The 27,769-nt window shown below is 43.0% G+C and overlaps 1 protein-coding gene across 2 annotated transcripts; it reads left to right on the forward strand.

Annotated features, from left to right (window-relative positions):
• Window positions 1–46: 46 nt before the first annotated feature.
• MAP6 (microtubule associated protein 6) lies at window positions 47–27,769 on the forward strand. Of its 2 annotated transcripts, XM_087965938.1 has the most exons (4): window positions 47–993; window positions 14,981–15,194; window positions 17,297–17,456; window positions 27,586–27,769. In XM_087965938.1, the coding sequence occupies exons 1-4, from the start codon at window positions 191–193 to the stop codon at window positions 27,675–27,677; spliced, it is 1,269 nt and encodes a 422-aa protein (XP_087822064.1). In that variant the 5' UTR covers window positions 47–190; the 3' UTR covers window positions 27,678–27,769. The 2 variants fall into 2 exon arrangements, with proteins under 2 accessions (XP_087822064.1, XP_087822065.1); XM_087965939.1 differs by lacking the exon at window positions 27,586–27,769 and having other exon boundaries at window positions 17,297–18,413.

Below are 27,769 nucleotides of genomic sequence, written 5' to 3' on the forward strand. Positions count from 1 at the left end.
AGGGGGTCTTTGCAGCCAGGAGGGGAGGAGGCGGAGGGGAGAGGGGGTCTTTGAAAAAAGAGAGAGAGAGAGAGAGCTGAAGGGGAGAGAGGGGGCTCCATTGTCTCTCGTCTTAGAAAGGGGAGGAGTGGGCAGCGAGCAGGCCTGGACCGTGGCGGGCGAAGGAGGAGGGCAGGACCCGGCGGCCGAGATGGCTTGGCCGTGCATCAGCCGGGCGTGTTGCATCGCCCGCTTCTGGAACCAGCTGGACAAAGCCGACATCGCCGTCCCTCTGGTCTTCACCAAGTACTCGGAAGCCACCGAGCTGCCCGGCACTCAGGTGGTCTTCCAACAGCAGCCGGCACGCCCGTTGCCCTCGGCCATTGACACCCAGCCGGCGGGCTTGAGCAGCGACTACCATGCCAGGCTCGCCTTGGCCGCGCTGGAGCATGGGCCCCCCGCCCCGGGTCCTTCTTCTAAAGTGGGGACTTCCCAGCTGCCGAAAGAAGCCTCGTCCTCAGTGGACTCGGTGACTCGGGAAGACTTCAGGGCCTGGAAAGTCCAGCGGCCGGAGCCGAGCTGCAAGCCCAAAAGCGAGTACCATCCCTCGGACCAGCCCTTCGCGAAGCAGAGCCAGTACCAGAAGGACTTCCGTCCGTGGCCCATCCCCAAGCGAGGAGACCACCCCTGGATCCCCAAACAGATGGCCATCCCGGCCGTAGAGCTGGACAAAGGGACCAAGGAACGGTCCAGCAGCTGGGAGAGGAGGAGTCGATCTCAGATCGGCGTTGACCAGTTGGAGCAAAGGAAGGAAGAGGCCAAGGGCGCCCCAGAAGAAAGGTCCACCAAAACCAAGAAGAAGGTCCAGATGCCGGAAGACCAAGCACGGCTTCCCCACCAGCAGCCGGGGCCTTCGGGGACCCAGGAAGGTGGGAAAGGACGAGCGGTGGTAGATGCCCTCAACAGGCAGATCAAGGAGGAGGTGACGGCCAGGGTGAACACCTCCTCTTACAGGTGAGGCCTCCAAAATTGCAGGGTGGGGTCAAGGGATGACTTGGGTTTCTTTCATCCCCTGTGGAAGAAGGCCATCTCTGTATTGCAGATCTGGGACCCGGGGCCCGATAGGTAGATAGGTAGGTAGAGGTAGATAGAGAGATAGGTAGGTAGGTAGAGGTAGGTAGATAGGTAGATAGAGGTAGGTAGGTAGGTAGAGGTAGATAGAAGTAGGTATGTAGGTATTTAGAGGTAGATAGGTAGGTGGGTAGAGGTAGGTAGAGGTCGGTAGATAGAGGTAGGTAGGTAGGTAGAGGTAGATAGATGAGAGATAGGTAGGTAGATAGAGGTAGGTAGGTAGGTAGAGGTAGGTAGAGGTAGGTAGGTAGGTAGAGGTAGGTAGGTAGAGGTAGATAGATGAGAGGCAGGTAGGTAGGTAAGTACAGCTGTGTGAAAAAGTCCTGCACTCTTTATGGTTTACGGTTTACAGTCTTGCACGCTTTCAGTTTTAAGCTGTATTTACACGTTAAATCAACTTTTCACTCATAGAAACCCCGCAAAATTTAGTACTTTGGTGAAAATTTCCGTAGTAGGATTGAGATGCATAATTTTTATTAATATAACCAAAGTCTTTTTAAGGCACCACGTTGTCACCAAAGATCACGTGCAAAGGCTTATTACAGTCTATGCCGAAGCATTGCCGCCTGGTGATAAGCAATAAGGGCTGGCCAATTTCATATTAGTAACCATGTTTGCTTACCCAAATGGTCCTTTTCAGGGCCACAAAATTAGTAATTGCAACACGTACGCCACTGGGTGTGCCTCAATTAATCTGTCTACAGAGTCATGGTAAGTATGCATTGTAAGCATGCAAGAAAATTCACAATCCCCATCCAAATAGCACCAAATTGCAAAAAGCTTATGCTTTTCACTTAAAAACCACCAGTATTTATTTAAATATAACAATATTTGCATAGCAGTTAGCATAAAATATCATAAAATCAATGGCCTGTCCAAAAAATGTCTCATAAACCGTAAAGCGTGCAGGACTTTTTCACACAGCTGTAGCTAGGTAGGTAGGTAATCCTGGACTTACAACCATTTGTTTATATCCCAAAGATGCTTTATTTCTTTTTTTTTTAGGAGGCAACATGGACTTTCTGGTTTTTTTCTTTGAAGACCTTTCGCTTCTCATCCGAGAAGCTTCTTCACCTCTGACTTGGATGGTGGGGAAGGATTTGTTCTCCTTGCAGACAGAACTGGTCATTTGCATCCTTTTTAGAGAGTCGTTGAGGTTACTTGGACCCTGAGAACACAGACAAACCTCCCGGTGGCCTCAAAGGATGCAAATGACCAGCTGTCGGCAAGGAGTATAAATCCTTCCGTTCCGCCACCATCCATGCAGAGCCGAAGAATCTTCTTGGAGGAGAAGCGAAACGTCTTCAAAGAAAAAACCCAGAAAGTCCAGGTGCCTCTTGGAAAAAAAAAATCATTTTTGGGATAACCAGGACTTGGATGACAGAGAATCTCCATAGAAACCATTTGTTGAGTGACCATTTGAAGTTACAACGGCACTGAAAATATAGTTATGGCCGTTCACACTTTGTGACCGTTGCAGCCATCCCTATGGTCATGTGATCAAAATTGAGCTGCTCGGCAACTGACTCGTATTTATGACGCTTGCAGTGTCCCCGGGGTTGTACAATGGGGCCGAACTCCGTTTAACAAATGTCTCACTTAGCAACCAGAAACTGCTGGGCTCAATTTGAGTCGTAAGTCGAGGACTACCCTGAACCTTAGTTTAATTGTCCAGGTGGTGATAGGTAGGTGTGAGTCACCTCAGCTTCAAATTTTCATGCAGCCACAGTCAGTGGTTTAGCTACTTGGGCTGAAGAAGTGTAGATTTCCAGAGGGCTCAGCATGGAAACCTGTTAAGATATTTGGTGAGAATTTAGTTTACCTGGGATGACTTTATGGGTGAAGGGGGGGAAAAACATAGATATGTGTTGTAAAAGGAGATTGGAATGCAAGCTTTTGCGACTCCTGTAATTCAGCAACCACCTGTGATTTTGCAAGAATTTCAGGATTTCTTAATAGATATTTTCCATTTTCAATGCTGGTTGCTGGTTTGATTTGCAGCATGTTCAGCAAACATTAAAGACAATCTCAAATGTCTAAGTGCACCTGACTCCAAAAATACCCCCCAAATTTTGTGATTTCAAACATGTCAGGATGACTTGGAAATCTTTCATGTTAAAGGAGACTTTCCAAGCCTGAAAACTAATAGATTTAAGACTTAGAAGACTAACTTTATTGTCACTTTAAATGTATTTATATCTTTATGTATTTATTTATTATATTTTTAAATGTAATCGGCATACATTAAAAAGAAATTTCACTGCATACAGCTCTCAAATATACCCCCCTGCAATATATGCTACATAAACATGACAAAATATAAATACATAAATAAATAAATAAATATGCATATACCCGCATAGGATGACCACTGCAAGCAAAATTTCCATTAAAATGCAGTTGAATTTCCCAAATTCAGCCATTACAAATCTTCGCCTTTTTGCAGCACTGAATATAAATTTGCAAATTGTTGTATGTTCATCCCATATTCCTCCAACCTTTTTATTCTGCTACTGACTTCCATTCCATTCACAATGGAAACAAAAATTATGATGGCAGCTTTAGGATAGAAGCAGTAATTGTTTGTATACCAGGTCCATTTAAGCCACCCCTTTGCCTAATTAAAACCACAATCAGTTAACTTTTATTTCTTTCTTTTTGGTTTGGTTTGGAATCCCATTATACTGTAGTATCCAGCCCACTTAGACCTCAGGTGAAGTATAATATAAGCAAGAATTAAACCAGTCGAGTCTTCAGTTGTGTCAATCGGTGTTTATGGAACCTGTGGGATTGTTGTGAGAATGAATGTTAACTTGGAACGCCTAAAACCAGTAATTTCTCACCTTCAGCAACTTCAAGATGTCTGGTTGATGCCTTTTATGAAAAGATGAGGATTAGGTTGCTGTGAAATTCCAACATGCAATATATGTTTTTCCCATCCAGAGAGCTCTGCAGATTAAGTGGATGACTCGGCTAAAGTTTTTTTGTAAGAAGATCCATTCAGAATGTGCAATTTCATTCTGGCTGTAAATTTCAGAATTATTTCCTAATGCTGCCTGGAGGAAGCTGCTAGTTGCAAATTGAGAGCGTGAAAAGGCCTTCGGTTTAACTCGCAAAGGTCGAATAGAATATAACTCTTTTATTGGTCAAGTGTGACTGGACATACAAGGAATTTGTCTTTGGTGCAAATGCTCCCAGTGTACATAAAAGAAAAGATATATTCGTCAAGAGTCAAGAATCATCAGGCGCAACACTTAATAATAGCCAAGCTGCGTGATAATAAGGAGTGAAAGTTTAAAAGTTTTTGCTGTCAGACTTCAGGCAGGACATCCCACGGTTGGAGCAAAACTCCACTTGTGTCTTGGGTGACTTGACATTCACATCTGGAAATCTAAATGGAAACCGTTTGGATAAAATTAGCAAAGGGAGGAAATCGGCCCTTTGTTGGGTGTCTTTGGGCCAGTCCCCCTCTCTCTCTCAGCCCAATCCACCTCACAGGGGGGTGGTTGTGGGGAAAATAGGAGGAAGGAATTTGGTTGGATAGGTTTGCTGCCTAGAATTATTTGTAAAAATAATAAAGGATACAAATTAGATAGAAAGAGATAAAGATTATATAGAGAGAGATGGATAGATATAGACAGAGGGAGAGGGAGAAAGAGATGATTAGATAGATAGATGATAGATAGATAGATAGATAGATAGATAGATAGATAGATAGATAGATGATAGATAGATAGATAGATAGATAGATAGATAGATAGATAGACAGACAGACAGTCAGGTAGGGATAGATAGATAGATAGATAGATAGATAGATATGTACATATGTACATGCATACAAGACACACAGAGATAGAGACAGACATAGAGTTGATAGGTAATGATAGATAGAGATAGACAGACAGAGACACAGATAGACATAAGTTGATAGGTGATGATAGATAGATAGATAGATAGATAGATAGATAGATAGATAGATAGATAGATACGTACATACATGCATGATAGATAGAGACAGACAGAGAGAGTTGATAGGTGATGATAGAGATAGACAGACAAACAGATAGATAGATATATAGATAGGTATAGATAGATAGATGATAGATAGATAGATAGATAGATAGATAGATAGATAGATAGATAGATAGATAGATACAGACAGACAGACAGACAGACAGACAGACAGACAGACATATATAGAGAACGAGATATATAAAGAGAGAGAGACAGACAGACATAGATATAAAGAAATAGAGATAGATAGACAGAGATATAGAGATAGATAGATAGAGATAGATAGATATAGAGATAGATAGACATAGATATAAAGAGAGATATAGATATAGACAGACAGATATAGACAGGCAGATATAAAGATTAGATAGGTAGGTAGGTAGATAGATAGATAGAGATAGAGATAGATAAGATATAGATAAACACAGAGGTACACAGACAGATGGATAGATAGATATAGATACCGTACATATATAGATAATAGATGATAGATATATACATGAGAGAGAGAAAGACAGAGAGATGGACAGATATACAAAAGATTAGGTAGATGGATGGATGGATGGATGGATGGATGTCTTTGTGACCAGATAGGGATCACGTGGAATCCAGCAATCCTGGTGTATATCTGTGGCACCTTCAAACAGGGCTAGACGATTTGATTCAGAAGTGACTTTTACGATCCTGTGGCTCTCCGGAAAGCACAGGGAAAGAGAACTGCTCCAAAAGTTGATTTTATTTTATGTAATCGGAATGAAGAAGCATTATGGGATTTTATGTCAGTGGCAAGAAGTCCCACTAAGCCGTTGTACTCGTCCTTACCCCTGGGGCCATGTGAATGTGGGCTTCGTAGCTTAGCTTCCCAGTTTAACTCTTCCATCCATCTGGCTCTAGTTCTCAACTTTGGCAACGTTGAAGACCTGTGGACTTCAACTCCCAGAATTCCCAGCCCGTGCACGGGCTGGGGAATTCTGGGTATTGAAGTCCACATGACTTAAATTTCCCATGGTTGGGGGGAAAAAATCACAATTAAAAGCTAGTTCTATGCCTCTGGAAAAAGCTGCCCAGTGGTGGGATTCAAATAATTTTAACAACCGGTTCTCTGCCCTCATGACTGGCTGGGTAGGTGTGGCCAGGTGGTCATGTGACTGGATGGGTGTGGCCAACTCAATGTCACTCATCACACCCAGCCCCGCCTCTTGGCCACTTAAAGGTAGAATTTCCCCCTCTATTTATTTACTACTGCTGAACATCTGAAAAATGGCCTGAAAACGGCCAAAACCCACCCCATAAAACACCCCCCAAAATGGACGGGAGTGGGGTTAGCCAGTGGCGGTTTAGCCAATTTGCTGAACTGGTCAGAATTTTAACAACCGGTTTGTGTGAACTGGTGCGAACGGGCTGAATTCCACCTCTGCATATGCCTTAGACCAGAAGTCACCAACCTTTTGGACCTCAGGGACCACCAAACTCATACTTTTAAATCCCGCGGACCAGAGACCCTGGGAAAATCCCCCCAAAAAGTATGCAGGAAAATTCCTCACCCCCGTTTTCCTACCAGTCAATCGTTCTTTATTTGGGATCACAGGATACCGTCTCCAGCTGCATTCTCAGGGGGAGAAAGAGAGAGAGAGAGAGACTTTTGGCTCCATGCAAGGAAAGCAGCAGAAGCTGCAGAAGTCTTTCTATCTCTCCCCCAAATTCCACCAGAAATGAGTCTTTGCCGACGCAGCCTCTTGGAGCAGGAGGCCTTTCAGGGTCCCAAAGACTCATTTCTGGCGGAGTTTGGGGGAGAGAAAGAAAGACTTCTGCTGCTTTCCTTTCTGTGCAGCCAAAAGCAGAAGAAGGAAGAAGCGGAGAGAAGCAGCCCGGTGGCCAAGCCAGGCATGTGGGGCGAGTGGGGCAAGTCCCCCGCCTCTCCGCCCTTTCCTCCCTCCCCTCCCTCCCTCGTGGTGTTCGCGATGCAAGCCTTGTGTTCCCGCAGGCCATGTGGGCGCCACAGCCTTGTGTTCCCAAGTAGCCTGGATTAATTGCTTGGGGGGACGGGGACATTTCTTTACGGACCACCAACATTTTCTTGCTCCCCTGGCCCACTGGTTGGTGACCACTGCCTTAGAACAGAGATTCCCAAATTTTGGTTCCATAGATCGGCAGCCAGGGTTGGGGGGGGGGGCAACGGTGGTGGAGGGAGGGTGGGGATGGTTCCACGCATGTGCAAATGAAGCTTCGCACACTCACCAGCTGCTTGTGTGGCCCAGTTGCCAAGAAGCCGCAGACCAGTAGCGGTCCACGGACCGAGTGTTGGGGTCACCCCTGCCTTAGATTTTAAAAATCATTACTCTGGAAAAGAAAAAAATACAACCCGGTTCCTGATTTTTTGGGTCAATGTTAACACAACGGTGCCTCCTATAATCTGTGTGGAATTGCACACACTTTTTGTCCGTGGGTTCACATTTGAGACAGTTGCAACGGCTTCAGTATAAACAACGTCCTCGTTTAATGACTGGAGGCATAGTGACGGTTCAGAGTTACGAGGGATCCCTCTCAGAAGGCACCTGGGATCTGATTTTGAAGTTACGAGGGCTGCAGACGTTTCCACATGATCACATTTTGGGTGCTTGTTGCATCCTGAAATGGCGGCCATGATTGTGAAAGCGTTGTTTTTTGTTGTTTTTTTGCTGGTTTCCGGCAATTATTTCCAGTCTCCAGCAAAAAAAGACAGTTGGGTCTAGTGGTTAAGGCACCAGGCTGGAAAGCATGAAATCTTGAGTTCAAGTCCTGCTCTAGGTGTGAAAGTGGCTATATGACTTTGGGCCAATCGCCAGGAGACTCTGAGTTCTAGTCCTGCCTTAGGCATGAAAGCCAGCTGGGCGACTTTGGGGCCAGTCATTCTCTCTCAGCTCAGCCCACCTCACAGGGTTGTTGTGAGGAAAATAGGAGGAGAGAGAGGTCTGCGAGATGTGTTTGCCACCTTGAATTATTTTTAACAATAATAAAGGGAGGACATAAACAAACAAACCCCTTTTGGATATAAGAATGAATGAATGCACGCACGCACAAATAAATCAATAAAATTAATAAATAAATTAAATAAATAAATAAAACAAAGCACCTGTTGGATATAAGAAGGAAGGAATGCATGCACACATGAATAAATAAATAAATAAAACAAAGCAAAACACCTGTTGGATATAAGAATGAATGAATGTATGCATGAATGAATAAATAAAATTAAGTAATAAAATAAAACAAAACAAAACGCATGTTGGGTATAAGAAGGAATGAATGTATGCATGAATGAATAAATACAATTAAGTAATAAAATAAAACACCTGTTGGGTATAAGAATAAAATAAACAAAACAAAACACCTGTTGGATATTAAAGTAAATAAAGAAACAAATATATAAACAAATAAAACAAAAGAAAACACCTGTTGGGCATAATGAGGCCATTTAAGGGCCACCCTATTTGCCTCATGGTGTGATCTTTGCTTAACACCCTCTGCCGAAAGGTCATAAAACCAGGTGTGGCGACCCACTTAACGACCAACCCACCACTTAACAACCGTCACCCAAAGCTCAGTGACGGTCGTAACGTCGAGGGCCACCTGCAGAGACTGAAGTGTTCACACTAGAAATTGGGAGCCCTGAGGAGGGAAAAAACGGGTGTGGAGTGGAAACTGAGGGGGAAAAACAACGTTTGAAGGTTTTGCTTTGAACAATGCAAAGCATGGGGGAATTGTCAGCCTGATGCAATGGAGTTGCAAACACACACACACACACACACACACAATGTTGGTGTAAATGGGAGGAGAATTACAGAGACGACTAGGTCGGATGTAAAACCAAGATTAAAATACAGAGGCTGGTTCTAAAGTGGAAGAAATTTTTGAGATTTAAGTCACGGGGCTCTCTTCTCTGGTTGGGGAAAAATTAAAAAAACACCGTATTTAGGAGATTTTTCCAGGCTGGCATGATTGCAAGTTAGTTCTCTCTCTCTCTCTCTTTAAAAATAAATTTTATTCAATTTTCAAAAAATATTGTTTACCATATAATTTTAAAAAGCCCAACCTCTTAAACCCCTGTAGTAGCTTTTGTACCAGTAGAAGAGAATATGTGTAGCTGAGGGCTGAAGTCCCTTCCTTCCTTCCTTCCTTCCTTCCTTCCTTCCTTCCTTCCTTCCTTCCTTCCTTCCTTCCTTCCTTCCTTCCTTCCTTCTTTCCTTCCCCTTCCTTTCTTTCTTCCTTCTTTCCTTTTCCTTCCTTCCTTCTTTCCCTTTCTTTCTTTCTTTCTTTCTTTCTTTCTTTCCCTTCCCTTCCCTTCCCTTCCCTTCCCTTCCCTTCCCTTCCCTTCCCTTCCTTTCTTCCTTCTTTCCTTTCTCTTCCTTCCTTCCCTTCCTTTCTTCCTTCCTTTCTTTCCTCTTCCCTTCCTTCCTTCCTTCCTTCCTTCCTTCCCTTCCTTCCTTCTTCCTTCACTTTCCTTCCTTCCTTCACTTTCCTTCCTTCCTTCCTTCCTTCCTTCCTTCCTTCCTTCCTCCTTCCCTTCCCTTCCCTTCCCTTCCCTTCCCTTCCCTTCCTTTCCTTTCCTTTCCTTGCCCTTCCTTTCTTCCTTTCCCTTCCCTTCCTTTCTTCCTTCCTTCCTTCATTTCCCTTCCTTCCTTCCTTCGTTCTTTCCCTTCCCTTCCCTTCATTTCTTCCTTCCTTCCTTCATTTCCCTCTCTCCCTCCCTCCCTTCCTTCCTTCTTTCCTTTCCCTTCCCTTCCCTTCCTTTCTTCTTTCCTTTCCTTCTTTCTTTCCTTTCCTTCCTGCCTGCCTGCCATGTTGACACAATGGTTGCGAATGCAATATTCTCAGGCTAACTCTGCCCACTGCCAGCAGTTCGATCTTGACTGGCTCAAGGCTCCTTCCGAGGTGGGTAAAATGAGGACCCAGATTGTTGGGGGCAAATAGGTTGACTCTGTAAACCGCTAAGAGATGTCTGTCAAGCGGTATATAAATCCGAGGGCTATTGCTATATCAGACTGAGCCTCCTTCATTAACATAGGAACAGCATTTTCTAGCCATTGTGTTTTTTTTCTTTTTCTTTTGCTTTTCCGCAAGATGCTTTCCAACCAGAAAGGCATGGATGCTCTTTGGGCTCTGCATAATTAAATCATTCGTTGTTTTTTCCCCCCCTCAATTCAGAGACAAAGCAAATTATCCCGTGGAGAAGATCTTCTGTATTTCTGAATTAGTTCTAGCTCTTTGTTGGCTTCTCTCATTGAACAGGCATGCTCGGATTACTTATGCCTGTGAAGACAGAGGAGCCTGTCTCTCAGTGGATGAATAGGCATATTTTAATAGAACAGCACAGCTGGAAGGGTCCTTAGAGGTCCTCTAGTCCAACCCCTTGCTCCAGCAAGTACAGTTGAAATTTTGTCTTATGGATTACCTTTATCTGCTGCCTATCTTGTGGAGTAATGTAAATATAAGGGTGGAAGGGTCTGCTCAGGCAGGAAATGCTATGTACCATACCGGAGAAATGGCTGTCCAGTCTCTTCTTCTTTTTTTTAAAAAAAAATAATTTTATTAATGAACAACAAACAGAAAAAGAAACATTAAAAACAATGAACGTGGCGCATACATAACAAAAAATACAGATTTACATATGTACATAAACATTAATCATCTTTGCTAGAGTTACTCCTTTCTTTTTTTTAAACCAGTGGTAAAACTTTTCCCGAATTCTGTAATAATCAGATTCAGTCTTATCTTTTAATTCTTGAGTTATTCTATCCATTTCAGCGCACGACCAAATTTTTTAATTATTTCCATCTCTTCTGGCGTATCACTTCCTTTCCATCTTTGGGCAAGAGCTAGTCTCACGGCAGTGGTGACATGGATGATTAAATATATTATCCCTTTCTTATGTTTCCCCACCTTGATTCCCAATCAGAAAATTTCAGGTCTGAACTCTTATTTTAATTTGACACATCTCTTCTCACCAGTTTCTGATTTTCAGCCAAATATATTTGGGCTTTTTCACATTTCCACCATACATGGTAATATGTTCCAATTTCTTTATTGCATTTCCAGCATTTAGGAGATAATTTCGGATACATTTTTGATGGTGGGATGCGCCATTGCTAAAACATTGTTTGTAAATTTTCTTTATATGATACCGCCAGGGTAATTTTCCTATTCTTGTCCCATAAAATTTGCCAATCTTCCAGATTTATACCGTATCCAAAATCTTTCATCCAGGCCAGCATCGTTTCTTTCACCTTTTCTTCTTCCAATTTACATTTCAACAGTATGTCCAGTCTCTTCTTGAAAACCTCCAGTGCTAAGAGCACCCACAAGTTCCGGTGGCAAGTAGTTCCGCTGGTTAATTGTTCTCACTCTCAGGAATTCTCTCCTTACTTCCAGGTTGGTTCTCTCCTTGGTTAGTTTCCATCTGTCGCTTCTTGTCCTGGCTTCAGGGGCTTCGGAGGAGAGGTTAGAATATAGAATAGAATGGTAGAGTTGGAAGGGACTTTAGAGGTCTTCTAGTCCAACCCCCTGCACAGGCAGGAAACCCACTAGCATTTCAGACAAACGGCTCTCCAATCTCTTCTTAAAGGCCTCCAGTGGTGGAGCATCCTCAACTACCGAAGGCAAGCTGGTCATAAGTCACTTTTTTCAGTATCGTCATCACTTTGAGGGGTCACTAAATGAACTGTCCTAAGTTGAGAACCACCTGTAAACAGCAGAAAGGATTACCTTTAGGTCAGGGGAGAAAATAGCAGCTCGCTGCCGTAGCGCATCTTCAGAAGTCAAATTAGTTGAGATTTGGACGGGGTACCACCAGGAGATCACAAAGTTGTAGGTTGAGGAAACTAATCAGGGCAAATTGGTTGGGGGTTTTTTGGCCATGAAAATGGTGCCTATAGGCCAGGGGTGGGCAAACTTTTTGGCTCGGGGGCCTCATTGACTTTTAAAATTTGACAGATGGGCCGCTACCTGGTGTCGAAATGCCTGTCTTTACAAGTCAAAATCAAATGAATGCAATAATTCAATCATTCACATCAAACCTTAATTCTGTACCAATCTTCGGCGGGCGGATTAAAAGACCAACGGGCCGGATGTGGCCCTCGGGCCGTAGTTTGCCCACCCTGCTATAGGCCAACAAATCTCCTTTAACTCTGAAGCAGAATTTAAGTGCAGCTATTCCTGACATTATAGGTAGTCCTCAACTTACGGTTCCAATTGAGCCCAAAATTACCATTGCTTAAACAAGATAGTTGTTAAGTGAGGTTGGCCCCATGTTATGGCTCTTTTTTGCCACTGTTGTTAAGCGAGTCACTGCAGTAGTTCAATGAGTCATGAGGCCGTTAAACAAACCTGGATTCCCCCCGGGGACACTGCGGTCGTCATAAAGAGAAACCAGTTGCCAAGCATTCAAATTTTTATCACTGGGGATGCTGTAATGGTCATAAGTGTGAAAACTGGTCATCAGTCAGTTTTTTCAGTTCCGCTGTAACTTCAGTCACTAAAGAAATGGTTGTAAGTCAAGGACTACCTCGTCCCAAAGGTGCTTTTTCAACTGGACTTCCTTGTTGTTGTTTTTTTGAAGACATTTCACTTCTCATCCAAGAAGCTTCTTCAGCTCTGATAGTGGGGAGTGGAAGGATGGCTACTCCTTGCAGACAGCTGGTCATTTGCATCCTTTTAGAGGGTCGCTAAGGCCACCTGGAGGTTTATCTGTGTCCTCAGGGTCACCTGAGTGGTGCAAATGGTTTGTGGTAATCTGCAATTTTTTTTTCTCCTTCTGGCAATCCATCCTTTCCTCAGGTGTCCCTGAGGACACAGATAAACCTCTAAGTGGCCTCAACAGACCTCTAAAAGGATGCAAATGACCAGCCGTCTGCAAGGAGTATCGATCCTCCCATCCTCCATTGTCCTGTCAGAACTGAAGAAGCTTCTCAGATGAGAAGCGAAACGTCTTCAAAAGAAGAAAAAAACAAGAAAGTCCAGGTGCCTCCTGAAAAAAAGCACCTTTAGGACAACCGTGACCTGGAGGACTGAGAATCTTTACAGAATCAAGGACTACTCGGGAAGCTCAAATGGCCCAAGGAGCTGCTCATCCAGTTCTACAGAGGAATGATGGAGTCTGTCATCTGCACCTCTATCACTGTCTGGTTTGGTTCTGCAACCCAACAGGACAGACACAGACTCCAGAGAGGAATTAAGACTGCAGGAAAAACAATTAGTACCAACCTGCCTTCAATTGAGGACCTGTATACTGCACGAGTCAAAAAGAGGGCTGTGAAAATATCTACAGACACCTCACATCCCGGACATAAAGTGTTTCAACTCCTTCCCTCGAAACAACAGTATAGAGCACTGCACACCACAACAACTAGACACAAGAAGAGTTTTTCCCCCAATGCCATAACTGCTAAACAAATAATTCCCTCAAACCTGTCCAAATATTACAAAGTCTTTACTACTATCACTATTAATCTTCTCCTCACTCCTTATCACCCATCCCCTCCCACTTGTGACTGTATGACTGTAACTTTGTCACTTGTATCCTTACGATTTATATTTCCTAGTAGGATTTGATTATATTGTACTCTATGACTATTATTAATTGTACCTGATGATTCTTGACTCTTGACAAATGTATCTTTTATGTATACTGAGAGCATTTGCACCAAGACAAATTCCTTGTGTGTCCAATCACACTTGGCCAATAAAGAATTCTATTCTATTCTATTCTGTTCTGTTCTATTCTATTCTATTCTATTCTATTCTATTCTATTCTATTCTGTTCTGTTCTGTTCTGTTCTGTTCTGTTCTATTCTATTCTATTCTATTCTATTCTATATTCTATATTCTATATCTATACTATTCTATATTATTCTATTTTCTAATTATTCCCTCTTCATTCTATTCTGTTTTCTATTCTATTTTTTATTCTATATTCTATTCTATTCTATTCTATTCTATTCTATTCTATTCTATTCTATTCTATTTTCTATTCTATTCCCTCTACATTCTATTCTATTCTATTCTATATTCTATATTCTATACTATTCTATTATATTCTATTTTCTAATCTATTCTCTCTTCATTCTATTCTGTTTTCTATTCTATTTTTTATTCTATATTCTATTCTATTCTATTCTAGTTTCTATTCTATTCTATTTTCTATTCTATTCCCTCTACATTCTATTCTATTCTATTCTATTCTATTCTATTCTATTCTATTCTATTCTATTCTATTCTATTCTATTCTATTCTATTCTATTCTATTCTATTTTCTATTCTATTCTATTCTATTTTCTATTCTATTCCCTCTACATTCTATTCTATTCTATTCTATATTCTATATTCTATACTATTCTATTCTATTCTATTCTATTTTCTAATCTATTCTCTCTTCATTCTATTCTGTTTTCTATTCTATTTTTTATTCTATATTCTATTCTATTCTATTCTATTCTATTCTATTCTATTCTATTCTATTCTATTCTATTCTATTCTATTCTATTCTATTCCATTCCATTCCATTCCATTCCATTCTATTCTATTTTCTAATCTATTCCCTCTTCATTCTATTCTGTTTTCTATTCTATTTTTTATTCTATATTCTATTCTATTCTATACTATTTTCTATTCTATTCTATTCTCTATTCTATTCTATCCTATTCTCTCTTCTCTATTTTCTATTCTATTTTCTATTCTGAATTCCATTCGGAATTCTATTCTGTTATCTTTTCTCTTCTCTCTTCTATTTTCTATCCTATCCTGCCTTATCCTATTCTTATCTTGTATTGTCGGGGCGCGGTTATTATTTTCCTGTTCTCTTCCTACCTTTCTGCTCCCTCAGAAATGAATTTCGACCCTGGACGGACATCAGGCCGGTGAGAGCTATCAAAGCCAAGTTTCAATATGAGCCTCCAGATGAGAAAATGAATCACCAGACAAGCTACAGTTCCCAGTTCACTGCCGAGGGAGCAAAGCCTGGCCCACATGACAACAAATTCTTGGAGCACCGAAGGATACGCACCCTCTATAAAGAGCCGCATAAAGAATCCTCAAAGGTAAGGATGAGAGCCATGGCGGGTGGGGGTGCAGACACCATCATTGACATTCAACCGTCTGCAGGACATCATAGGTGTGATGACCCAAAGGGGCGTGGCACCAAGGCAACACAGTCAGATAAGCTATAAGAGTCCCTTTATTATCTCCAACTTTGCCCCCAATGTCCCGGTTACCTTCTGGGCTGGAGAAAAACTCTCCCAGGAACAGCCTTGGGCTGCAGGGAATCAAGTCCAAAACAAAGTAAACACAAACAATAACCTAAAATCCAAACAAACCAAACTGAAATAATTAGCTTGATAAGGCAGGAGAAGGAATGTCAGACTTGGAAAGCACGACAAAACTCACACAGTTGGGAAGACGCAAGGAACACAGATAAGCCACGATACAAGATAAAAGTCACGTTTGCTCCCAACAGCTTGCTGTGCGCAGCTTCCTTTTTTTATACACTTGTGTTCCCAGCTGCAGCTAATGAAGGGAATCAGGGCCCTTTCCTCCCCCGTAAGCCATGCCACCCATGTTGCTCCCTTCTCCGTTCCTCCCTGTGTGCCCTAAGAGGGGGTGGCCCTGGGTCTTCCTTTGAACCCCCTCTCCCCTGTTCTACCTCTCCCCTGCTCTGCCCAGCCGGACTTTGCCCTTCCCTGATTTCTTCCACAGCCAATGGAGCCATACTCCCACTCCCTGTCAGCTGTTCGGCTTCCTCCTCAGAGTCAGATTCCGACAGGAGCATGACATTAGGTTGCTTTCACACCCATGTGCAGGTGCTGGTGGTTTGGGCATGCAGCCTCACAGCACACATCCAAACAGAGGCAAGGCAAGCACTGTGACACCGCGAAGTAGGGTTTTCTCTCTCTCTCTCCCCTCCTTATAGACTGGAGAGAAAGGGATCCCAAGAGAGTGGAGTTATTGGAGAGAAAGGGTTTGCAAGAGAGTAAGAAGGGAACATGCTGGGCTGTTTGGAGGATGTGCTTGTGGCCGCCAGTGCCAGCGCACTGTTTTTTGATGTGTCCGGTAAGGAAATGTTCAGAAATTAAACCCCCATCGAAATCGAAAACCCGAGCTGTGCGTATTTTCTAGTATTTCACAGCTATTCTGGTTCTAAATGGAGAAAGGCACTTCCAAGCCCACGGGGAGAAAATTAACTGCTCTCTGAAACACCTTAAAAGTTGCTGCATCTTCTTCTAGTGCAGCCCAAGAAGGCAGATGGGTGAACCTGGGCGAAGGATGCAGCTGCTTTAAAGAGTTGCAGGCAAGATAATGTTTTTGCGTTCTGCAAAAAAAAAACCTTTTTTTGGACGCTGAAGCATTCCACAACCTTGTTAGCCATGGGGTGTACCCCGTTTCCCTGAAAATACGGCCTAGCCTGGAAATAAGACTTAGCTTGATTTTTTTACACATGCGCCCAATATAAGCCCTACCCCCCCCCCCAAATAAGCCCTAATTAAGATCCCGCCCACTCCAGAGTGGAGGGGTAAAAATTAAGCTAGGGTGGGGATGAGGGGTGGGTGGAGCTGCCCTATTACTTACCTTTGGACAGGTATAGCCAGGCCTGGGACCACCCCGACACCTGCCTCACAGGCCCATTTCTTCTGCCTCCAGCAAGGCTGGCTAGGCTTTCCTGAAGGCCTCTGGAGCTGATTAGAAAGCTCAGGATCGATCCAGACCTCAGTTATTGGCTGCAGAGGCCTTCAGGGAAGCCTTGCCGGCTGCAGAAGAAGAAGGAGTTCCGGAAGGCCTCTGACAACGAAAAGGAGGCCGGGAGCGACACGCACAAGTGAGGTTAGTCAGTGGACGACATCCCCCGAAAATAAGACCTGGTGCCATTTTATATATATGTATGTATGTATGTATGTATGTATGTATGTATGTATGTATGAATGAATGAATGAATGAATGAATGAATGAATGACAGGGTCTTCTTTTTGGGGAATATCACAGTGGTGTCTGGATAACCCCCTGGCATTTCCCGTCTCCTTCCGGGCACCGTTGGCTCTTAACATGCAATTCTCTCTCTCTCAATTCAGTTTTCCCCTACCTTCCCTCCCTCCCCCTCTGTCTGCCGTGAATGTCCTTCAACCCTGATGGTCTTGTTGGTTCCGACCAGGTGGAGAAGCCCAGTCCTCAGCCTTCTAAGCCAAAAAAGACGACCCCAAGCCATAAATCTGTGAAAAAGCCCAAAGATAAGCAGATGGCGTCCAGCAGGGCATCGAAGAAGAAGGGCACAGAAACAACTAGCAGACCCACGGCCGAGGACAAGGAGAAAAGTAAAGAAATTAACAATAAGTTGGCTGAAGCTAAAGAATAATTCACTGCAGTTACTTGCTGTTTTCTCCTGTCTCTCTGTTTATTTCTCCTTCCTTCCTTCCTTCCTTCCTTCCTTCCTTCCTTCCTTCCTTCCTTCCTTCCTTCCTTCCTTCCTTCCTTCCTTCCTTCCTTCCTTCCTTCCTTCCTTCTCATTTCTTCCTTCCTTCTCATTCCTTCTTTCCTTCTCGTTTCTTCCTTCCTTCCTTCTCTTTCCTTCTTTCCTTCCTTCCTTCTCATTCCTTCTTTCCTTCCTTCCTCCCTTCCTTCAAAATTAATTAGAGCCTTCTAATCAAAGCTTATCCTCTTGACTGTATTAGAAGCTCATTCCCTGTTGGGTTTTTTAAGGAGATTAAATAATCTCCTTTAGTGTGCAAAGAAGGATAGCGCACTTCTGTAAATGTGCACCAGGGTTTCAGTAGAAAGATGGCAGCAGAGTTGCAGAGTTCTTCATCTTAAAAAATGGGGAAATGCGGGTAGCATCTTGGCTTCGAAAACTCACGAAGCTGATTGGGTCAGAGGCAGATTTTTTTTTCCCAAAAGGAAACCAAACAGGGTCTTAAACTTTTATTTCCAGCTCTCTTAAAAGCTTCTCCCAGGACTGGGGACTCTGCAGATGTGCTGAAAGACAATCCTTAGCAATTGTTATTATTATTACTTGAAATGGTATGGGGCAGACTTTATGCCCGACAATATAACATCTACAACACAAAATAGAAAATAGAGATAGTCCTCAACGTACGAGCACACGGGAGCTCCAAAATTTCAGTTCCTGAGTGACACATTCGTTGACTGAATTTTGTTCCCATTTTACAACCTGTCTTGCCACGGTTGTGTGAAGCGAACCATTGCAGTTGTTAAGCCAGTCCTGTGGTTGTTAAGTGAAACAGGCTTCCCTTGTTGATTTGGCTTGTCCAACAGTTGCCGGGGACACTTACAATCGTCATAAATAGGAATCAGTGGTCAAGCGTCGAATTTTGACTCTGCAACGGTTGTAAGTGTGAAAAATACGGTCACAATAAGTGACCTTTTTTTCGGTGCCATTGCAACTTTGAACAGTCGCTAAATGAAGTTGAGGACGACCTGCAGTCAGAAAATTGCAAACTCAGTGAATCAAAGCAAATCCATCGATAAAACTAGAGGAGTGACTGGCATTCCTAAACATCTGGTGAGCCAGCCCACGATTTATTTATTGATTTTGTTCCCTAATGGTTTGAAAGAAACCAGACCCTCAGTTCTTGCTATGGATTGAACAAATGGTTTTCAGCCTTGATCTGCGTTGTTACACGCTGGCTTGTGCAAATACTTCTCTTCCCGTCACACTTGCCTGACCCCGTATAACCTTAATATTTTTTAAAAAATTTAAATGCTGAGTCAATTTTGTGAGAGCAGATGGAAGTCCAGATGTGCTGAGATCCGCATCACAAAAGCTTTTAAGAAGAGTTTGGACAATCCTTCATCTGAAATCGCTAGAGGGGTTCCTGCTTGAGGGGGGGGGTTGGACTATATGACCTCCAAGGTCCCTTCGAACTCTGCAATTGTGTTATTCCTTTTTTTTTTTTTTTTGGTTCTTATGCGTAGGCCTTGGAGACGAATAGATCCATCAAAAGGATCCTTTTTCGTTGCCCTGGTTGATCCGTTTTCCCAATTCAACATTATTATTATTATTTTTGCAAAAAGAAGGACATCAAATCGGAGGAAATATTGATTTTTCCATCAAATTCTCCGCTCTCGGCATTGGACAGAGACTTTTATTAAAAAACAAATCAAACAGAAAGCTGGCATTAAGCCTTGTAACACTCTCCCTTCTTGCAAGCTAGCCTAGAATGAGTAGAGTGGTACCTATTGGGTTGCCGTTTTTGCCAGTCAGTAAAAATCTCCCCGGCGCCCATTTTGCTCACGGCCTGCTTTCCGAAGTCCAGATGTGGCGGGGAGTCCCACAGATTGCCTATAGAAAAATTCTTATCTGATCTAAAAACTAAATATTGCAAGAGGTGAAGAACTACAGGGTTTTTCAAACCCACCCATCCTGACAGGGCAACAACTGTTAAAAATGTCCTGGTTTCTTTTTTCCCCTCCCTTATTATTTGCATCCCTGCGTGATCATCTATTAACAGTTATGTCTGCATCCTCAATTTAACACACAAAGATTTCTTCAATCTCTTTGGGAGAGGAGAAAAGATGTAAAGCCTGGCTTATTTAAATGGGAGGGAAAAAAAATAGACTTTTTAAAATACGAGGGCAGTTTGCCCGTTTCGGATTAACAAGAAGATAAACGCAAAAAGTACAGAGGAAGCATTTTCCCATCCATTGCCACGTTTTTCTGGTTCTTTTGTTTTAAAAAAGATTGAAATGGTTCCTTGGCAGAATAAAACAGCCATGACTGCTGTCATTATTTCTTGGCCCCAAATCGCCAATTCGATTTGGCATTTATACCCACCAGAGGAAAAAAAGATTGAGAAGGAAGGAAGGAAGGAAGGAAGGAAGGAAGGAAGGAAGGAAAGTCTCCAGCCAGCATAGATTGTTCTCTTGTAATCCCTTCCTCTGCAATCTCTCTCCACTTTAGGAGGTTAAGAGAAAAAAAGAAACAGACACGGCTGGCTGGGGAATTCTGGGAGTTGAAGTCCAGAAATATTATTTCCAAGAGGAGGGGGAGATATTTAAGAAAAGACCCTCGACTAATTATAAGGATTATTTCTGGATTATTTTAAAAACAAAAGAAACAAACCATGTACGAAAAGTAAGTAGAAATATCGGATAGGGACACTGGAGAAATAAGCAAAAATAACTGTTTTGCTAGAATGCCAGGCTAGGAAACATTATTTAAGGGGTGGGGGGAGCAGCTGGGATTGGGGGGGGCTGGTGGGGAAGGGGACCAGTTGTACGATATATGGGTAACCCACGTGGTTGGCTTGATTGCTGAAACGGATGCTGGGGAGAAAAATTGTAGTGTTTCCTTTTTTGTGTGCGTGATGTCTCTGCTACGGCTTTGTGCTGGAATGCTTTCCACTTATAAAAGTACGTGTCACGATTTAATAATGTTATTTCTACGCCTAGTTGTGCTAGAAAGGTAGAGTGTGTGAAGTGAATTAGCTAAGAACTGTGTGTGTGTCTGTCCGAAAAAGGGGAAGAAACTTGGTGGGAGGGTGAGGTTTTTTTTAAAAAAAAACTCCAAGGCTCTGGAGGAAGGAATTTAGGAGGACTCTCCAAAACCCCAGTTTGGACCTTTAAAAAAAAGGGGGGGAAAAAGAAAAAATTTTGCCGGTATGATGACGGTTGCCATGTTAGAAAATGCAAATGTCCTATTTTATTCCCCAGAATGGGTATAAATTGTGTCCCTGTATATCAGAGGTCTCCAAACTTGGCCACTTTAAGACTTGTGGACTTCAACTCCCAGAATTCTCCCCAGCCAGCATAGTTTACTCTCTTGTAATCCCTTCCTCTGCAATCTCTCTCCACCTTAGGAGGTTAAGAGAAGAAAGAACAGACATGGCTGGCTGGGGAATTCTGGGAGTTGAAGTCCACAAGTCTTAAAAGTGGCCAAGTTTTGGGGACCCCTTGCTGTATATAATCCAGCCGTACCCCATTGGGGAAATGGAGGTTGAAATCATATCTACAGGTAGTCCTCAACTTACAACCACAACGGAGCCCCAAAATTCCCTGGCTAAGCGAGACAGTTGTTAAATAAGCTTTGCCCCGTTTTTACGACCTTTCTCTCCGCTGTCGTTCAGTGAATCACCTCCGTTGTTAAGTTAGGAACACTTTTGCCCAGCAAATCCGACTTCCCAGTTGAGTTGGCTTGTCAGAAGGTTACAAAAGGGGTTCCCACGACCCCCAGGACAATGCAATGGTCATAAATACGAGTCAGCTGCCTGAATTTCGATCACACAACTGTGCGGACGCTGCAACAGCCGTTAAGTGTGAACCGCGGTCATAAGGTCACGTTTTTCAGTGCAGTCGTAGCTCCGAACAGCCTGTAAGTCAAGGACTACCTGAATGGATATGGAAATGACGGCTCCATCCTGCTTATTTGCCATTTGCCAGATGGGAAAAATCTGGATATGAGAACGTGCTTGATTGTCACCTTGGAAAAGGCTGGTCCAGAATGCAACTTTGAATGGGTCACTAAATGAACTGTTATAAGTCGAGGGCATATATTTTCAGATCAGCTCTCCTCCTGCTGTGTGAATGCACAAACACATTCCTGTGTAAGGGCACACACTTCATCGCTGCTTCTATTCAGGAGAGCCAAACCCAAACCTTTCCTTCTGAAAATTCAGGGACGCAAAAATAAATTTGGCCAAAAGGAAAAAAATGGTTGTGGCAGGCACCGTCGGAAATTGGCACGGGGTTCCCCCAACTGGGTTATTTATACAGAAATCAAGATCTGTACCAAAAGGTGGTTGGTTAGGGTTTTAGGAGGAGACATATAGGGTTGTTTTGGTTTTTTTTTTTTTGGCAAATATGTAAGCATTCTCAGGCCACACCCCTTAAAACACCATGCAAGGTTTGTGGGTGCCTTCCATATCCGCAAGAATTTTTCCTTGTAGCTGGAGCAACCTAGGAAGTTCTTATCCAAAAAGACTTCTACAATTTTCAAGAGGGGGGAGCAGCTGTCCATCAGGGCAAGATTGTGGAAGGGGAAAAAAAAAAAAGACTACCTCTCCACTTGGAATTATTAGTGAAATGAGGAGTTTTGGGTGGTGCCTGAGCTGGTTTGGCTTTTTTTTTTTTTTTTGCAGACGTTTCATTACCCAGCTAGGTAACATCATCAGTGCTAGAAGGGAGGGAGGGTTTGCTCTCCATTTATAAACTCACTCTCCCTTCTAACACTGATGATGTTACCTAGCTGGGTAAAGAAACGTCTGCAAGAAAATAACTAAGCTCAGAGAGCGTCGAGGAGCCCCGAGGTTCAATCCTGAGCTAAAAATATGCTATCAAAACGAATTCAATAAAATATATGTCAAATCTGCACAGTTATGGAATATAAAGGGAATACCACCCCTTTCTTGTGGATATAGAAGAAGCAACAGTCATCTACGAGCGTTTTCACTTTGCTGGTTAACACCTAAGTGTCTCTTTTAATTCCGGGCATGAAATGTCTGGTGTTTTTTTTTATGTTCTATATGCCAATGTTATTCTCTTTAGAACGGTGTTTCTCAAACTTGGCCCTTTTAAGACATGTGGACTTCAACTCCCAGAATCCTCCAGCCCCCAGCATGACTGCTGGGAGGTGCTGGGTATTGATGTCCATACACATGCTGACTGGGGAATTCTGGGAGTTGAAGTCCACCTCTCTTAAAAGTGGCCATATTTGAAAACTACTGCTTTGAAGCATCCTTTCCAAATTGGTGCCCTGCAGATGTGCCAGTCCCAAGAGTCCATACAGAGTTGTAATATTGATTGGAGACAAATTTGTCCAAGTTAGTTGCTCTTTTTTTTGCAAATCTTGTAAAAGTTCAGGGTTTTTTGGGGGGGGGGGGGTTTACAAAAAAGAAAGAAAATGTTTGCTCACAATTGGGTGCGCGTTTGCTACCTGTTGCTCCATATGTGTATATATATCATTATTTAATTCTTGTCATTTTGTCTGACTGGTCCAGAAGGTTCTGTAATGATGAGATGCTGATGGAGAATTTATCCAAATCATGTATTTCAACACATTTTTTTTGTCCATTAATTCCACCAACGTCCGTAAACTTTTCTCGGTTACAACACATTTTCAACCACGCAGCATATATGAGAACTGCAATATAAAAGACAAGTTTTATTTCCACTCTTTGATTGCAAAAAATGTTGAAATGGTGAATGAAATGAAATTCTTCCCCAATTCTAATTTGGGCTTCACTGTTTGGGCACCAGTGGGAAACGATTGCTGTCAATCGACTGGATTTTTCTTCTTCTTTTTGTAAAAGAAGATTCTTGTCTTGTAATTCCTTTGCATTCCTTCTATAAAAATCTGGCTTCTTGGCTTCTCATGTTCTTCGTTCTGCCTTTTGTTGCTTCCCTGGTTACATCATGGCTGTATTTTGTTCTCGCCCTCTATTAAATGTTTCCACCCCTCTTTTCGCGAGACGGTGCTAAAAATCCATGGCTGTTTGTAGATATTCCATCCTCTTTGACTTTGTGCAAAGAAAGAGATTGAAATAAACGCCACAATCACCTGCTTTGCTCACATTTGCAGTATTTGTGTTAAGAAATGGGGGGGTGAGGTGTGTGGGGAACGACACTCCATTAACCATCTGGGGTCATAACACCAGGAGACGGATCAGGGGGGTCTCGAATGGTGAGATGGGGAGCTGTATTTATTTATTTATTAGATTTTTTTATCCTGCCTTTATTACTTTCGTCTGTAATAGTCTGACTCACAGACGAACACAATACAGAAGCCTGATGATGGCAGATGAGATTCTGCCGAAACGTTGCTACAACTTTAAAAGCACAACTATAACGACGTAGGAAAATACCCGAACAAAGCTGAATACCATACATACATATATACATACATACATCTATATAGGCACAAGAAAGGAAAAACGGTAAAAGAACAATAGAAAGGAATAAAAAAATAAATAAAAGTTTGCTTTTCTTTACAGCATTTATAAATTTTGCTCTTACTCTACGGCTACCACATAACTCTCTTCTTTCTATAATCGATTCTGTCCAATCAACAATAAACCAGTGTTTATAAAAATAATAAAGGCAGGATATGAATAAATAAATAACGTTCACACAACATCTTTAGCTTCAAAATCTACTGGCAACATTCGTGCAACCCGCTAAGTAGTCCTCCATTTATTTTTGGATTTGATTTGATTCTACGTGATTTGACTTTTATAGCTGCCCATGTCAACAAGTGACTTCGTCAGTGTACAGCATGAAACATAAAAACAATTGAAACGTTACAAAATAAATCGGAGGCACCAAGAAAACAGCAATAGCACTTAGGATTTATATCCTGCTTCACAGTGCTTTCCAGCCCTCTCTAAAGCAGTTTACAGAATCAGCCTCGCCCCCAACAATCTGGGCCCTCATTTTTCCTTCCTTCCTTCCTTCCTTCCTTCCTTCCTTCCTTCCTTCCTTCCTTCCTCCTTTCCTTCCTCCTTCCTTCCTTCCTTCCTTCCCAATATCACTTAGATTTATATACCTTCCTTATAGTGCTTTCCAGCCCTCTAAGCCTTTCAGAGTCCTTCCTCCCTTCCTTCCTTCCTTCCTTCCTTCCTTCCTTTATTCCTTCCTTCCTTCCTTCCTTCCTTGCCCTTCCTTCCTTCCTTCCCTCCCTCCCTCCCTCCCTCCCTCCCTCCCTCCCTCCTTTCCTTCCTTCCCAATATCACTTAGATTTATATACCACTTTATAATGCTTTCCAGCCCTCTCTAAAGCAGGTTACAGAATCAGCCTCTTGCCCCCAACAATCTGGGCCCTCGTTTTTCCTTCCTTCCTTCCTTCCTTCCTTCCTTCCTTCCTTCCTTCCTTCCTTCCTTCCTTCCCTCCTTCCTCCCTCCCTCCCTCCCTCCCTCCCTCCCTTCCTTTTTTCCCAAGCAATAGCAGACTTACATACCGCTTCACAGTGCTTTTACTGCCCTTTCTAAGCGGTTTACAGTGTCGACATATTGTCCCCCCAACAATCTGGGTCCTCTTTTTACCCACCTCGGAAGGATGGAAGGCTGAGTCCACCTTGAGCCAGTCAGGATCGAAGGGCTGGCAGTCGGCAGAATTAGCCTGCAGTACTGCATTCTCACCATTGCGCCACCACGGCTCTGTTACTATGGTCATTAATAGAGCCAGGAAATGGGGCCCGAGGCACACAAATCTTTGTCCAAAGGCCAACAGGGTTGGGGGTCATCCTGATCTCTGAAGGGAGAATATTCCAGAAGGCAGGAGCTACTGCAGAAAAGACCCATTGCCTGGTTGCCTCCAGCTGACATCCTCTGATTGACAGGACCCACAATATAGTGTATTTGACTCAACTATGTGACTAGAAGCAATTGGGAAAAGAAGGTCCAAAGATTAGCTTATGGTTGGCCTTTTTTAGTTCGCGTGTAGCATCAACCCAGCCTGTTCAGATGAGTCAATAACTCAAGCAAAACCAAGAAACAGGTCAATTTCATTCCCAAGTTAAGAGAGCGGGTGGTTAAATTCTGGGAGTCGAAGTCCACACACCTTCAAACGGCTAGGGCTTAGGACTTCTGACCACAACCGAGCCCCAGAAGGTCCCCTGCGAATCAAGAGGGTCATTAGGTGATTTTTTTAGGCCTCACTTTACAACCTTACTGGCCACCATCATTAAAGTGAATCCCTGCCGTTATTAAGTTAGTCACACAGCTGTTAAGCAAATCTGGCTTCCCCCTTGAGTTCGCTTGTCAGAACATCACAAAAAGGAGACCCCGGGATACAGAAACCGTCATAAATACGAGCCAGCTGAATTTTGATCATGCGACCACAAGGATGCTACAAGAGTCGTAAGTATGAAAAATGGTCATAAGTCACCAGGCTTGCATTGCTTGCCTTGTGAACAACATGAGGTACTGAGTGAGGGGGAACTTGCCCCACTTGCCTCACGGCTGGCTGGCCACCGGGCTGCTTCTTTCCTTCTTTCTTCTTCTGCTTTTGGCTGCATGCAAGGAAAGCAGCAAAGTCTTTCTTTCTCTCCCCAAACTCCGCCAGAAATGAGTCTTTGGGACCCTGCAAGGCCTCCTGCTCCAAGAGGCTTGCAAAGACTCATTTCTGGCGGGACTTGGGTGAGAGAAAGAAAGACTTCTGCTGCTTTCCTTGCATGAAGCCAAAAGTCTCTCTTTCTCCCCTGAGAACGGAGCTGGAGATGGTATCCTGCAATCCCAAATAAAGAACAATTGATCAGTAGGAAAACAGGGTGGGGGATTTTCCTGCAGACTTTTGGGGGGATTTTCCAGGGTTTAAAATGATGAGTTTGGTGGTCCCTGAGTGGGTCCAAAAGGTTGGACCTCTCCCTCACAATTAGGAGTGGTACAGTGGCCTAAAGGTGAGCTCTCCCTCACAATCAGGAGGAGTGTGTGTTTGATCTCTCTCTCTCTCTCTCTCTCTCTCTCTCTCTCCCTCCCTCCCTCCCTCCCTCCCCCTACCATACATACCTCTCTCTCCACGTTGAGAATATATCTGCTGAATATAACTCCACACTGGGGACAGGAAGGGCATCCGGCGAGTAAATACTCAACTCTATTCAGTTGCCCAGACTATTGACTGTGTCTTGAAAGTTTGTGCAAACTTCCAAAAATAGGCTCATTCAGGAAGCAAAGCATGTGGATTAACAGCCAAGTACTAATGAAAACAGCTTTTTGCTCTTGTGCCAAGAATCTAAGCAAGTGCCCACAATTTGCACAGCTGAATTTGCACAAGTCAAGATAATCGCTTTTTTTTTTTTTAAGAATTCCACATTACAGCAAAAATGTCCTGGAATGGCATGGGGGCTGTAGCTGATTGCCAAATAACACATTTTTTAAAAAAAAAATCCCAAAGATGCTTTTTTTCAGGAGGAAACTATAGACTTTCTGGTTTTTTGATTTGAAGACATTTCACTTCTCATCCAAGAAGCTTCTTCAGCTCCGATAGTGTGGGATGGAAGGATTGATACTCCTTGCAAACAGCTGGTCATTTGCATCCTTTTAGAGGGTCATTGAGGCTACTTGGAGGTTTACCTGTGTCCTCTCAGGGTCACCTGAGTGGTGGTCCTGGTAATCTGCAATTTTTTTCCTCTAGAAATCCATCCACCACTCAGGTGACCCTGAGGACACAGATAAACCTTCAAGTGACCTCAACGACCCTCTAAAAGGATGCAAATGACCAGCTGCCTGCAAGGAGTATCAATCCATTCCCCACCATCCTGTCAGAGCTGAAGAAGCTTCTTGGATGAGAAGCGAAATGTCTTCAAAAGAAAGAACAAGAAAGCCCAGTTGCCTCCTGAAAAAAAAGCACCTTTGGAACAACCAGGACCTGGATGGCTGAAAATCTTTACAAGTCTTTTGTTTTTTACTAACCTCATGTGGGAGGACAGCTTCTATTCCACTTTTCTATTTTTTTTTTCTTTTCTCACCTCATTTTTTTTTAATCTCGACTTTCAGGGTCACCAATAATACCAATAAAACCATTGATGATACAGCTAAGGAATCCAAGTACTTTACAAGAAGAACATCCTTTGGAGGCTCAGACCTGAGCAAGGATTCGAACAACTTTCTGGCCTGTTGGTGAAAATATATTTGATTTTTTTTTTTTTTTTTGTAAATCAATAAATGGTTGCTGAGATGT

The sequence above is a fragment of the Notechis scutatus genome, chromosome 5 (assembly GCF_049901735.1).
Source record: "Notechis scutatus isolate UNSWTSFEM ecotype Mainland chromosome 5, rNotScu1.2, whole genome shotgun sequence".
NCBI classification, from domain to species: Eukaryota; Metazoa; Chordata; class Lepidosauria; order Squamata; family Elapidae; genus Notechis; species Notechis scutatus.

Bases quoted from the DNA above. Each gene is read 5' to 3' on its own strand.
- MAP6 (XM_087965938.1), top strand. From the start codon at position 191: ATGGCTTGGCCGTGCATCAGCCGGGCGTGTTGCATCGCCCGCTTCTGG. The intron at 994-14,980 runs GTGAGGCCTCCA...CTGCTCCCTCAG, and splicing joins GTGAACACCTCCTCTTACAG to AAATGAATTTCGACCCTGGA. The intron at 15,195-17,296 runs GTAAGGATGAGA...GGTTCCGACCAG, and splicing joins CGCATAAAGAATCCTCAAAG to GTGGAGAAGCCCAGTCCTCA.